This window comes from Drosophila virilis, chromosome X (genome assembly GCF_030788295.1).
Source record: "Drosophila virilis strain 15010-1051.87 chromosome X, Dvir_AGI_RSII-ME, whole genome shotgun sequence".
NCBI lineage: Eukaryota > Metazoa > Arthropoda > Insecta > Diptera > Drosophilidae > Drosophila > Drosophila virilis.
The window spans coordinates 12,004,446-12,018,433 of record NC_091543.1 but is presented as its reverse complement, the minus strand read 5'-3'; the positions used below and the strand labels follow the sequence as shown (position 1 = coordinate 12,018,433).

At 41.2% G+C, this 13,988-nt stretch overlaps 1 protein-coding gene across 1 annotated transcript; it reads right to left on the bottom strand.

The window, feature by feature from the left end:
* Positions 1-2,802: 2,802 nt before the first annotated feature.
* LOC6633456 (RNA-binding protein 33) lies at positions 2,803-13,876 on the bottom strand. Its single transcript, XM_002057303.4, has 7 exons — positions 13,470-13,876; positions 12,595-12,692; positions 11,727-12,479; positions 10,998-11,201; positions 9,178-10,778; positions 8,980-9,108; positions 2,803-8,247 (listed from the first exon to the last, which is right to left on the bottom strand). Exons 1-7 carry the CDS (start codon positions 13,481-13,483, stop codon positions 7,273-7,275), a joined length of 3,774 nt encoding a protein of 1,257 aa, XP_002057339.2. The 5' UTR covers positions 13,484-13,876; the 3' UTR covers positions 2,803-7,272.
* Between the last annotated feature and the right edge of the window lie 112 nt (positions 13,877-13,988).

The window sequence follows — 13,988 nt, the reverse complement described above, 5'->3', positions numbered from 1 at the left end:
CTGCAGCCAAATCAATTTTGCAACAAACATAAATTTCGGAGAGTGTGCGAGTGTGTGTGTGTGTGTGGGAGTTGTCAATCGGAGTAACTACCCACCACGCCCCTCACAATTCAAGCCAAATCTAAACGGTTTCAATATATTCTGATACACTGAACAAAATGATATGCTTCCCATTTCAGGCAATTTACATTAGATCATTGTGGAATGCAATTGATCAAATGTCGGAGAATCTTTTCCGATAATCTAAAAATCATATACCATATACCTTACCTTACCTTACCTTACCTTACCGCCCTTAAATCGGAGAGCTGTTCAACGTATTTCGGAGTTTTTGGATAGCGTTCGGAGTTTTTGGATAGCGTTCGGAGTGTTTCGGAATGTGCTTTATATTCACGAATTATTTAGCAAATATTTTGAAGTTGTTAGCGTTCGGAGTGTTTCGGAATGTGTTTTATATTCACGAATTATTAAGCAAATATTTTGTAGACTCTATATTTAATTCGAGCGAACTTTTACTCTTTGAACATTTGATTCACTTGTCTAGACATGAAATTTGTCTTAGAAGTCGTCTATGTTCAGTGGATGGTTTTTTAATTTTCGGAACTGCTTTCGAATCGATTTTCGGAATTAGGTAAATTATGTGGGCAAGCCTTTGTCGCCTGCTCCGACTACAGGGAATAACATTCGGTCAAAGTCCGAATTCGGACTAAAAATACTTTTTGAACATTTGATTCACTTGTCTAGACATGAAATATGTCGCCTCTGTTTGGTGGGTGGTTTTTTAATTTTCGGAACTGCTTTGGAATTGATTTTCGGAGTTAGGTAAATTATGTAGGCAAACCCTTGTCACCTGCTCCGACTACAGGGTATAACATAGCTGCCGTCTACTCAGCTCTCCGCCATTTGACAGCTAACCGAAAATATTTAGTTGAGAAAGACATTGATAGCATAAGTGGATGCGGCTCTCAATCGAAACCCCCCTTTTTAATATACCCAACAATTTTGCCAGTTGAGCGAATTTGAATGGATCGTTAGAAGCCGCAAACAATGCCTGGGGCCTGTCTGGGGCTAAGAGCCATATATGTATGACATTTTCATAAATCTTTTGTCATGCCTGTGAGAAGAGCGAAGCGAGCATAAATTGTCATGGCATTGTCTTGACAGTGATCGAATGTCAAGTTCGCCGCGAACATGATTCAGAGTTTCTGGCAACCAAGTTTCCCAACAATATCTGAAAACCAAAATATATATATATATATTGCTCCCTGGACTGCGGATTTTGTGCAAAAGGTTTTCCTTGTATTCAATATATATAACTAATATTTAAATTAATCTAAATTCTATTCTGGCGGTATGAAAGTTTTAAGTCAGTTTTTGAACGTGCCACGGGCATCGCCTGGCAATATTATTCTTGGTCTTAAACTCATATTAAATACATATGTATGTACATTCATACACACGCTTACATACATACGTAAGAACATATATGCATACATACATACAAACATACATACATACATACATACATACATGCATACATGCATACATACATACATACATACGTACATACATACATACGTACATACATACATACATACATACATACATACATACATACATACATACATACATACATACATACATATATACATACATACATACATACATACATACATACATACATACATACATACATACATACATATATACATACATACATACATACATACATATATACATACATACATACATACATACATACATACATACATAAATACATACATACATACATACATACATACATACATACATACATACATACATACATACATACATACATACATACATACATACATACATACATACATACATACATACATACATACATACATACATACATACCTACCTACATACCTACATACTCACTTACCTGCGCCTCCTGCTCCGCCCCCTTGGTGCTCCTCCTGCTCCGCCTCCTTGGTGCTCCTCCTCCTGCTCAGCTCCCAGCGTTGAGGCCGCCTGCGTCTAATTCATGGGTGAAGCCTGCAGGCCTTACTTACATTTTTGAGAATCGAGGAGGAGGGCAGTTTTATTTTCTTATTTAAATTTGCCGCGCAACAAGACAAATTCATCTGCTGTTGCTATAGAAGATAATTTGCATGCATACCTATATAGGCTCATACATACATACGCACATACATGTTTACGCACATACATACATACATATATACGCACATACACTTATACATACATACATAATTACATAGACACATTAATACATTGTTTTTATTCACACATTCATACATTTGCACGTATACACAGACATACATACATGCATGCATACATACATACATACATACATACACACATACATACATATACACATACACATACATATAAGTAGTACAAAATTGAATTGGCATCTAAATCCGGCAACATTATTAGTCAAAATTCATGTTATCCTCAAATATACTTGGGTAAAACTTTGCCAATAGCTTGATCAAATCTTATATATAGCTAAGTCCATATAGTCGCAATCAAAGGCTATAATTGGCCCTTATATAAGAGTGAAGCCCATAACGAAACGTTGCCTTGTTGCCTTTGGGACACGGCTGTAAGTGGTTGAGAATTCGAAATGAAAACACAATTTGCAATTGGAATGCTGTAAAAAATATACATGTACACACACATACATATGTATATATGCAAGCATCCAGCGCCCATGCGTGCATATATGCATATGTACATATATATAGATCGGTTGTATATATCAGTTTTATTAAGTCTTCTTCTTTAGCAAGCTGCGCGCCGTAGTCCTTCGTATGGCATTCATTTTGAACTATGCAATGTATTTTTGTTTCTCTTTTTCTTTTTTTTTTGTTTGTTTTTAATTATTTCTGTTTTTGATTTAAATTTTGCTTTTTGCAAATAGCTCTTTTCTCTCGTAATTGGTTTTTGTTTATTTCTTTTTGATATCGTATTTTTTTTTTTTTTGTTTGGATTTTGTACGTTTTTTCATCGCGTTTTTTGTACAGAATTTCGTGCTGAAAGAAAATTAGTTTATGGTTTGGTTTTGTATTTGTTTTATGGCGTAAATTTAACATTAACTTAATGGCAACGGGTGCGAACGAGACGGAGACAGCCCAGCCACAGACTAGAGTAGCCAAGCGTTAGCCAAGTGCCAGCAGAGGGAAAGAGATAGTCGACGCTCGCATTGGCCAGGCTACAAACTTTTGAGGTTAGGTTAATATTTGTATCATTTGTGCAAATGTTGAAAAAACCGAAAAAAAAAACTTGTATGTGGAATGGTTTGAGTGGGCGCGGCTTGTACAACAATTAAACAAATCAGGTCAGTAACAAAATATAACAAATTAAATAAATACGACTAAGTTATTAGCTAGACTAGTTAGGCTCTACAAATCGTAGACACATAATCTTAAATAATAAATATGTATATATATATATATATATATATAGCTAAATATCTAAATATGTACGTTTAATTGTGCACACAACGAATTTACCAAGTTTATAACAATTTCTTCGTGTTTGCATTGTCTTGTGTAGTACACATGTTTATAAGAATTTCAATTTTCCCAATTGGATCAAGAAAATAGTTGCTACTGTTTCTTCGAGGTTATGTCACCCGAAAGCCAAATCGAAATCGAAAACGAATTCCGTTTTCGAAATCGAAATCGTTGCGTAAAATTGAAATATTCGATGTGAATATATGCGGCTGATTTACAATTATTCGAAATGAGTTTGAGCATCGCAAATGGCAAAAAAAAAAAAAAAAAAAAAACAATAATAATAACAGTAGAGGAGAAATATAGAATAGAAATGGATAAAATAAAAATTAAAAAAAAAAAATATGATTAAATCTACTTACACATAATATCAACTAGATTTGTTTTTGCTTTATCACATTTATGTGTGTGTGCACTTTTCAATTGTAACTATGGACAACACATAATTTACCATTTAAATAGATATAGTGTATGTGTGTGTATGTGTATGTGTGTGTGTATATATATGGAACTTGTGTATGAATGAATGTGCATGAATGTGCGGAATTTGAGTTCTTATAAAGCAACGCATTTTGGTTTGTTTAGTTTTTGTTGTGCTTAGTTTCTAGTTTTGTTGTTGTTTCGCTTAAGAAATAATAAAAAATATATATATATTACGAAACGTGTGAGAGTTTTAAACAATTATAACTAAGGCATATGGAATTGTAAACGTAATTTAAGAACAATCATAATCATAATTCAAATATATCAAAAAATTAATCACAGACTCGTTTGGTTTACTTGGAATACTAAAGTCTCCTCTACGATTTCAACGAGTGTTGTTTTTTTTTTCTCACGGAATTCGTTACTTTTCGTTTCTCTTACTCGTTAGTTTTTCGTTTCGTTTCGTTTTTTGTTTTGTTTTTGTAAAGGAATTATTTATATACAGGCTTGTTTTAAGGTAATAGGTATATTATATATATATATGCAATATACTTTCGTTTTTATTAGTTCATAATTTATATATATATATATATATAAATATATATATATTTGTTTTTATAGTATGTGTGTAGTGTATTATTGAATATTTATAAGACTTGTGTTTTACCAACACACACACACACACACACACACGCTGACACTACTTGTATGTGGTATTTAGGATTTTTTAGATTTGAACATTTTATAAATTCACAAAAAATTAAAAAAAAAACATCCACATTTATGTTATGTTTTTTTCTTTCTTTCTCTTTAAAGCCTTACAATAGATCTCTATATGTATATATATATCTGGGCAAATCGTAAATTTTCGCGTCACTTAAGCTAAAACAAAAAAAAAAAAAAAAAATGTGTTAAACATGTTGAGAATATTTCTCACAGCTATAAATATAAGTATAAATTAAGTATTTATGTATATATTTAAGATTTGCCTGGGCTTTTTTTTTGCTCTTACACAATTTCTAAGCTTATATAAATCTCAAGACTTGAATATATATATAATATTTCAAATACAATATATATATTTATATATGCATAAATATATATTTTAATAATTGTTATTTAAATATTGTTTTCAGTTAAGCTTAAATTAAATCTAATTTAAATCTCTTTATGCTTAAAACTAGTTTTTCGATTTTTTTTTCTCTTCTTCTTTGCTTTCATTTTACTAATTATACAGTTTATCTTTAGTTAATTGCATTAAAATTGAAATAAAATTGTATTTGAATTGATTTTGTTTGGTTTTTAAATTTAAATTTGCAATTATTTAACAATTTTCTTGTCTTTCTATATGATATCGTTATTATCTTTGTGTAATTTTCTCTATGGCTCCACACACACACATACAAACTGACACACACACACACTCTCGTGTGTGTGTGTGCGTGTTGCATGAACATCAACTTAATATTATTTATAGCCCTACGTATATATAATTATGCATGTATCTTTAAGTATGTCTATTTTTCATTAATTTTATTGATTTTTTGCATTTTTCGGATTGGTTTTTCTTTTTTTCCAGGAACAGAAAAAACTGCATTATATTGCGGTTCTAACGGATTTCCCTAACTTTTAACAGGCCATTATGGTAATGCTTTTTTGTGCTCCGCAGTTTTGGAGACACATATTTTTTTTCATATCTTTTGTTTTTTTTTTAGTTTTTCTTGTTTTTTTTTTTTTGGTTTTTTTTTTTTGTTTTAATATGGATTATTATGGAGGCCACAACATGACAGCAAAAAGGGAGCAGGAACCGACGTACAAATACAAAACACAAAATACAAAATACAAAGAAATAACACAAACATATGAGCACAGACAGAATTTCGGTACGGATCAGGAAAACAAATCGAATGAAATAAAAATCAAATAAAATGTATACACTTTAAGAAACTCATCATCTATTGCTAATATTTTGTGGATTTATATAGTTAGAAAAAAAAAATAAAATAGAAATAGAAATAGATAGTTAAAGAAAAGTTAAACATAATATTCGCTTGTTGCGTCTGGTCATATAAAATCTTTACGTGACTTAAGACTAGTTTATATCTCTATATGTCTATATGTATATGCATATAATATATCTTAGCTCTAGTTATCTATATAGATTATACAGTTATTAATGGATAGTTATTTTTAAAGTCATGCAACTAAATATTTATATTTGTGTCTCTGTGTCTGTGTCCGGGTGTGTTGTGTGTGTGTGTGTGTGTGTGTGTGTATATCTGTCCAGTTGCGGCGCTTGAAGCGCGCGAATTATATAATTAATAATTAAATTAGTCTATTGTATGATATAATTATTTTTAAATTAAATTAAATACAAATACAAGTTTCGTGGCATGGGCGTGGTCGTTATCAAGTTGGGCTTGGTTGAGATATCCGAGGGTTGTTAACAACAAAAATGTCAATTTATTAATATTTATGGTATATATATATATATGTAAATATATATATATAAATATTTAGTATAGAGATGCGTATCATTTAGTACTAGCTTTTGTGTTTTTTCTTTTGTACAGTTACAGTTAAGTTTATGCCTAATGCTAATGGTATACATACACATATATGTATATCAGATATATATATATATATATTCTAATATATATATTCGTTAATTCCTATCGTCAACACATACATCAGCGTATTCAATTAATAATTACTTATATAGTTTTTTTTTTGTTTATCATCAAGCAGTTTATAATTTTACTTAGGCCTAACATTTTCTGTTCCGTTTTTCCTGCTGTGACGCTTGTCAAATCAGATTTTCCCTTCCCTTTTACTTTTCTCTTGTTTTCTTTTAATAATGCTTCTTGTGTGTGTGTGTGTGTGTGTGTGTATATGGGTGTGCATGTGTGTGTGTATATATACAATTATAATTAAAAGGTGTTGTATGAAAAATACGTATAGCCAATTAGCTGTTGTTTGTTTGTTGGGATTAAACATTTAGAAAGAACATAAATAAATCTGCGCTTAGTCTAAGCCTCGCCTCGCCTTGCCACGCCTTGCCTCGCCTCGACAGATCACCGCTGCAGCAGCCTCTGGCCGGCAGTCGCCGCCGCTGTCTCGCTTGATCCGCTGATGCTGATGATGATGACAATTCATCTTCATCTTTATCTTAACATACACATAACATCTTTTATATATATGTCGTCTATCTATATATGCTTAATACGGATTGGCGCTTAGGGCGCTTTACGGATTAGTTCCTCGCGGCGTCGTCGCCTGCCGCCAAGTAGACTGCTGCTGCTACTGTTGCTGCGGCTGCGGCTTAATCATGCTTGAGGACAATTCGCGTTGGCGCTTTGCTGCGTTGTTTGCCGCCGCTGCCGCTGCCTCCGCCAGTTGAAGCTTGTCGCTTTTCCAAACGATCAAAGATTCCGCCACCAGCTCCAGACGTTCCAGCGGTGCTGCTGCTGCTGCCGCCGCCCTTGCGCTGCGTTAGCTGCTGCTCCTCGCGCTGGCGACGCTCTCGTTGCCTGTTGCCGCTGCTGCTGTGCGAGGATTGCTGTTCAGAGCCACCGCCGCCGCCGCCGCCACCGCTGCTGCCATTGCTGGAGGTCGGCTTAAGGACTACACGCCGTTGGCCGGGTCCAAAGTTGGCACCCGATGCCGACGTCGCGCCGCTACTGCGCACAATTTTGTGATTGCGCTTGACCACCAGCAGCTCCGGTGTGGCGGACCGCTTAACGGCACGCAACAGCGGCGGTGGCGGCGATGGCGTGGCCAGCAGCCGATCCTCCTCCTCCTCCAGCAGCAGACCATCATCGTCATAGTCCAGCTCCACCTCATCGTCGCTGGGCGTGCCCAGGCGCAGCATGCCCTTATTGGCGCTGCTGCTGCTGCTGCTTGTGGGCGGTGTGCCGCCAGCGGCTCGACCTGACATCGCTGATCCAGCTAGCTGCGCCTGCTGCTGCTGATGCTGCTGTTTGCTCGAGGGCGCCAAATGATCGGTTATGCTGCGCTTCGCCTCCGGCGCAATCTTTGCCGCCGTTAGCTGTTTGCGTCCCGTACCTGGCTGTTGCTGCTGCTGCTGCTGCTGCACTTGCTGCAACTGGTGCCGGCTGCTGCGGCCGGTGCTCGGCTCGGAGTCATCGCGACGCTTCAATGAGATAACCTTGCGCTCGCTGCCCAGCGCTGCCTGGCGCTGTTTTTGTGCGCTGCTTGGCGCTGTGCTCGCCGCCTGTCCACTGGCTGCCTCTTGATCCTCACGTGGTGCCGGACTGTGCTGCTCGGCGCGCTTTTCCTGCAAGGCGATTGATTAATGCTTTTTATAAGATCCGCCAGATTTGATGGAATTGTGTTATTAGAAAGCTAGTTTCCTTTTGATTTTGCAATAAATACACAAATATAGCCATAAAACAAGCAAGAATATCCTATCCAAATATTAGAAGCACAAGTTTTGATTTAAAGCTCGTTTTAGAGCTATTTCATTTCAGGTTTGATTCCTTCATCGTGTTATCTTTCACTAGCCGACATTGTCCAGCCAACTTTCCAAATTTAAACTGCTCCAACTTTCTCTGGAAGCTCTCCTCAATTGGTTTCTGACATCCTTATCAAGGTGTCATTCTTGTTCACAAACATCAATTCGACTCTCATGTTAAGGCCAGAATTTGTTTGGGTTTCATCAAGCGTTGATCCGTACACGACAAAGATCCTTTAAGAATCTTTGATACGACCTCTATACCGGAGTATGAATCATGTAACTGCTCACCACAATATTATTCTATCGAGTGAATCCGTGCAGATTGAGATCCTCGTGTGCGGTTAACTCCAGTCATACTCCAGCAGACTTTTGATGATTAATCTTTCTTCCTCAATTAATCGTAGAACCAAGCTTGGCGTAATATTTATTCATAAACTAATAACTGGTGCAATCGACTGCCTGCTGTTCAGGATGCTCTGCGATGATTATCACAAGCATTACAGAGTATCCTGTTCAGAGGGAAAAGGAAAATAAATATGGATGTGCACTCACCTCATGCAGTTTCTCCTCGGCGGCGCGTCGCCGTTTCAGCTCCTTGTCACGCATGATCTTCTCGCGCAGCTGCTTCTGTTTCTCGATCTCGAGGCGATAGGCGCGCGTCTCCTCGTCCTCGTCGCTGGGCTGTAAATTGCGAAGCGTGTGAGCGCAAGCTGAATAGAAATAAGCTTGGATTTAGGGCCAAGCACTTACCAAGATGCGACTGCCACTGGCGCTGCTCTCTGCGGGCCGGTTGCGCGGCTCGCCCGAGAAGGGATTGCGCGGCGCATTTGGTGAGCCGCTGCGACGACGTTTTGGCGCTGCGGCACCGGTTCCACCGCGATTCTCATCGCGCTCCCTGCTGGCGGCGCGTCGATAGCCACGATTGCCACCGCCGGCTGTTGGACGTGTTCCACCGCTGCTTCCACCTCCGCCGCCGCCTCCTCCTCCGCCAGCGCCTCCGCTACCGCCACCATAACGATCACGCTCCCGATCTCGTTCCCTCTCACGTTCACGTTCACGTTCACGCTCTCGCTCCCTCTCACGCTCCCTATCCCGCTCCCTATCGCGATCCCGTTCACGTTCACGATCAGTGCGCTTCAGAGAGGACGGCAACGGTGAGTAGCTGCGTCCCCGCGAACGGCTGCGTGTACGACTGCGCCGTCGCTCACCCTGCGCTCCAGACAGTGCCGCCGCTGAGTTGGAACTGGGCGGCGGCGGTGAGCGTTCCATGCGACGCTTCTCAAAGTATTGGCGATTCTTGTTGATGAACTCCTCTTGTTGGCGCAGCAGTTCCGCATCGCTGTTAATGGCCGGCACAAAGTGTGTCTCCTTGATGAACTTGTTGGTTGCCGCCTCGACGCCGCCCTTGAAGTTCGGATTGATCAGCACCTTGCTGACGACGCCCCGTGGTACCGCTGAGGGCGGCACCGATTGATGCTGCTGATGCTGTTGCTGCTGCTGGGAGCCGGGACCGCCAGGTACTGAGGCCTGTGCCGCTGCCTGTTGTTGGGCTTGAGTGGGCGCGCCAGGCGGTCCAGGATTTGGCTGCTGCTGCTGTAGATGCGGGGGCGGAGCGCGCATATTCATGCCATTCATATAGCTGGGCCCGCTGGACATCAAATGCTGGGGCAATGCCTGCAACGGGGGTCGTGGCATGCGCGAGCCAGGCGCATCGCCCTGTGGCCGCCAGCCGTTGTGCGGTCGCATATACTGACCGCCCAGATGCGGCTCATAGCCGGGCCCGGGTCCGCTCGGGCCAGGACCAGGACCAGGTCCAGAGCCTGGTCCATGCGGAGGTCCATAGCCGGGAGGCGGTGCATTACGATAGGGCTGTGGTGGACGCATTCCCGGCGAATGTGGCGCAACTGGCGGCGGATGTGGTCCCTGACCAAGCAGAGCGCCATTGCGATAACCGGCATTGCCATACGGCAATTGCAATGGCAACGGGGGCTGCAGCAGGCCCACGCGCACCTGGTCATGCGGATGCGAATGCGAGTGCGGATGCGGCAATAGATGCGGTGGTGGCAAGCCGTTGGGACCACCGCCACCACCGACATTATTATTGTTGTTGTTGTTGTTATTGTTGTTGTTATTATTATTGTTGTTGTTGTTGTTGTTGTTGTGTTGCTGGTGCAGCATATGAGGATTGTGTAGATGCGGGGATGGAGAGGAACCGGGACCGGGACCAGCGGTGGGAACAGGACCTGCATTGTTTGTGTTGTATGGCGACTGTTGTTGTTGCTGCTGTTGCTGTTGTTGTTGTTGTTGTTGTTGTGTGGGTGCTGACGGTGGTTGTGGTGGTGCATATTGGCCTGGAATGAATGCAGTTTTGTTCTGTGTTAGTGTTTGTTGTTGTTGTTGTTGCTGCTGCTGTTGCTGTTGCATGACGCTCGGCGTCAGCTGATGATGGCTATTTAGAGGCGTGGCCGTGGCCAAAATGCAAGCAGCCACCGGCGTTGCAACCACACCTGGCGGTGCCGCCATCAATGTGGCCATATGTGCATGTGCATGTGCATGAGCATGTGCATTACCCGGCGGCATCAGGAAACGGGCCATCGGCATGGCGCCCAGCATCCGCGGCGGATTGAACATGTGCGGTCCAGGATTGCGCAGCAGATGATGTCGTGCGCCCATCACGCGCTTATTGTTATTCTGGTTCTGGTTGTTATTATTGTTGTTGTTGTTGTTGCCTGCCATAAAACGAGGTCCGCCCGAGCCGCCCATGCGCGGTTTGTCTACAAGAGCAAAGATAACATTAATAACAGAAACGAAGCCTTTTAGCCAGAAGTGCCATTGATTAAATACTCCTGAAGCCACTTAGCCTTCCCATCTATTGAGCTATTGTTGATCTATGTTAAAAGCGGGACTTAACTCGTAAACGAATCTATATATATATATTGCAAGTATAATGGAGGCAAAATTGATGCTATTGTTGCCATTGTGCACGAGTAGAGCTGATCTTCAAATCAAAAATTGACGGAATACCGAAAAAGGGTTAAGCACAAATTGAATTTCCTAGAGATTTCTTAAAAAGTAGTTTTGAGTCCAACAATTCTCAGCAATTTTTCACATTACATTTGGTAACTTCTTTAGAAATTTCAGCTGAGAGTCAATCAAATGGAAAATATATATATATATATCTATATATAGATAGTAAAGCTCATCAATTGCGATCAACAGTTCACCTGGGATATGACACATCCTGTGGCAACACAATGTGGCAAGGGTAAGTACACAAAGGCAATTGGCAAGACATTTACCTGGATGGTGACGCCTTTGCATCTGTTGCTGCATCGAATGCTGTTGCTGTTGCTGCTGCTGCTTTTGGTTGTCGGAGCGTTCGCTGGCCGTTTTGAAATTGGTGCGCTCCTCGCGCTCGTCGTCGTCCTCGCGCGGATCGGCCAGCTCGGAGGCGGAGGCGGAGCTAGCGCTGGGCAAGCTCTCCTGCGAGGAGGCCAGCAGTGAGGTGAGCCCACCGTCCGGTATTTCGGCATCGCCTAACTCTGTCTCCGGTTTCGGTACCGGCACCGGTTCCGGCTTGTGCTCCACTTTGTTGGCAGCACTGCTGCCATTGTTCACAGTCTGACTGCTATCCGTTGCTGGCTTTGCGGCAGGCCTGTGCTCCGTCTCCGGTTTCCTAATCGCTTCGTGCCGCACTTGCTCACCGCCCGCTGATGTGGATGTGGACGTTGATGTTGATGTTGCTCTTGGTGTGTCTGCAGCCAGTTCAGTGACCTGGAGCGCTGTTTCGCTAGCAATTGGCTCTGGGTTTGTCTCGGCTGCAGTCACAACAGCAGCTCGCGTTTCTTTGGTTGCTGCCTGCGGCTTTGGTTGCTCAGCAGCGGCATTTTCAATGCCAATTGTATTCTCCTGCTGGTGCTGGTGCTGCTGTTGCTGCTGGAGTTTTGCTGCCGCCTGCTGTTCCTTGTGCTTGCGCAGCTGCTCCTGTGCCCATTCCTCGGCCTCGGCGCGCATCTGCTGCTTCACCTCGCTGGTCACATCCTTTTCAAGCTCTGGTCAACGAATACAAATACAGTCAAAACTAGGAACTAGCAACACCTGGCACACACACACACACACACAGAGAGAGAAAGACAGACACACACACGCGCGCGCTGAACAACTTACCCTCATCGGAGAGCAGCAGCTCATCCTCGTCGGCGCCAAGCAGCGCCTGGTCATCAATGTCATCGCCCAGGCCTAACTCATAGTTGAGCAGATCGTCGCTGCAATGAGATAAATTAATCAAATTATATCGATTCTATAAACTTATGTCTTTGCAATCAAAATTTCTACTGCTTCAGATTTCAATATATTTCATTTGATTTGATTTCAGATTTCAGCTAAATTTAAATGAATTACAAGGTTTGCAATTGCTGAGCCAATTTGATGTGCTTCATTTTTCTTGAACTGCCAAAAAATATATAAGAAAAAAAAAAAACAAGAAAGAAAATGTATCCAATGTCACAGTTAACATATAGTAATGAGCTTTATGCTGACAAATCGTTGCACACAATAATCGATAATACTTTTTTTTTTCTTTATTGATATCCCTGTTATTTTGATAAAAATAGCTGCCAATGAAAAAATACGTGCGTATGGAAGAGTTCCTGATGCTAGTATAGGAATTGTCTTGGCGAGAGTCTCAAATTTTTGTATGCACTGCGTATGTATGCTGGTTTATGTATGTTTTTCATGGCATGCAGGTTCTACTGGGCTCTGCACCCACACGCAAGCCCACACACACACACATACATACGTTCGCAGGCAAATGCCTTGAAAATATGTGTATGCGTGCGTATGCATGTGTGTATGCAGTATGTATGTATGTATACGTATATGTATGTACATTTAAGTGCAATCGAAATGCTGCACATTTCACTTTCTGCAGTTGCAATAATTAAATAAGTCCGTAGCCTTTGGCCTTGTATTTGTCACATTCGTTTTTTTTTTTTATATACATTTTTCTTTTTTGCAATTATTTGCATTTTCACGCAACTTACTTAATGTCCGACATTTTGACTGCGGGACCACCACCAACACCGCCACAAAGGCAGAGAGGAGGCAGCGGCAGCTGTTGTCACTCAGCGGCAGCGCAACTAAAGCGCGCGTGTGTGTGTGTGTGTGTATGTGTATGTGTGTGTGTGTGTGTGTGAGGGTGAGTGGTTGTGTGCGTGTGCGCGTTATGTGGATAAAGTAGAACAACGTTTGTCTACTTTACGTAGGCCGATTATAACATGTTTGTTTGTTTCTTGAGTTCGCACTTTTACTTAACATACGCATAAACACACTGCACGTTAACAATTATAAATCAAATATATCGCACGTAAAATTAACTGAAAACGCTGCGCTGCCAGCGTTTTCCACACGCAGTTTTTTTTTTAGTTTTCAGTACTTTAGTGAAACACTGCTCAACACTGAGTTTGCGTTGCAGTGATGCCAGATCAATAACTAAATACGCACTGTTGATTCTCGGTCTGGCGTCCATATCGATACATCGATAAGAAATGCGCTTGTCAAAC

Excerpts from the sequence above, each read along its gene's own strand:
- LOC6633456 (XM_002057303.4), bottom strand. Across the intron at positions 10,779-10,997 it reads CCGTTTCCTGATGCCGCCGG|GCCAATATGCACCACCACAA; the intron begins GTAATGCACATG and ends CATTCATTCCAG. Across the intron at positions 8,248-8,979 it reads CCGAGGAGAAACTGCATGAG|GAAAAGCGCGCCGAGCAGCA; the intron begins GTGAGTGCACAT and ends ATCGCCTTGCAG.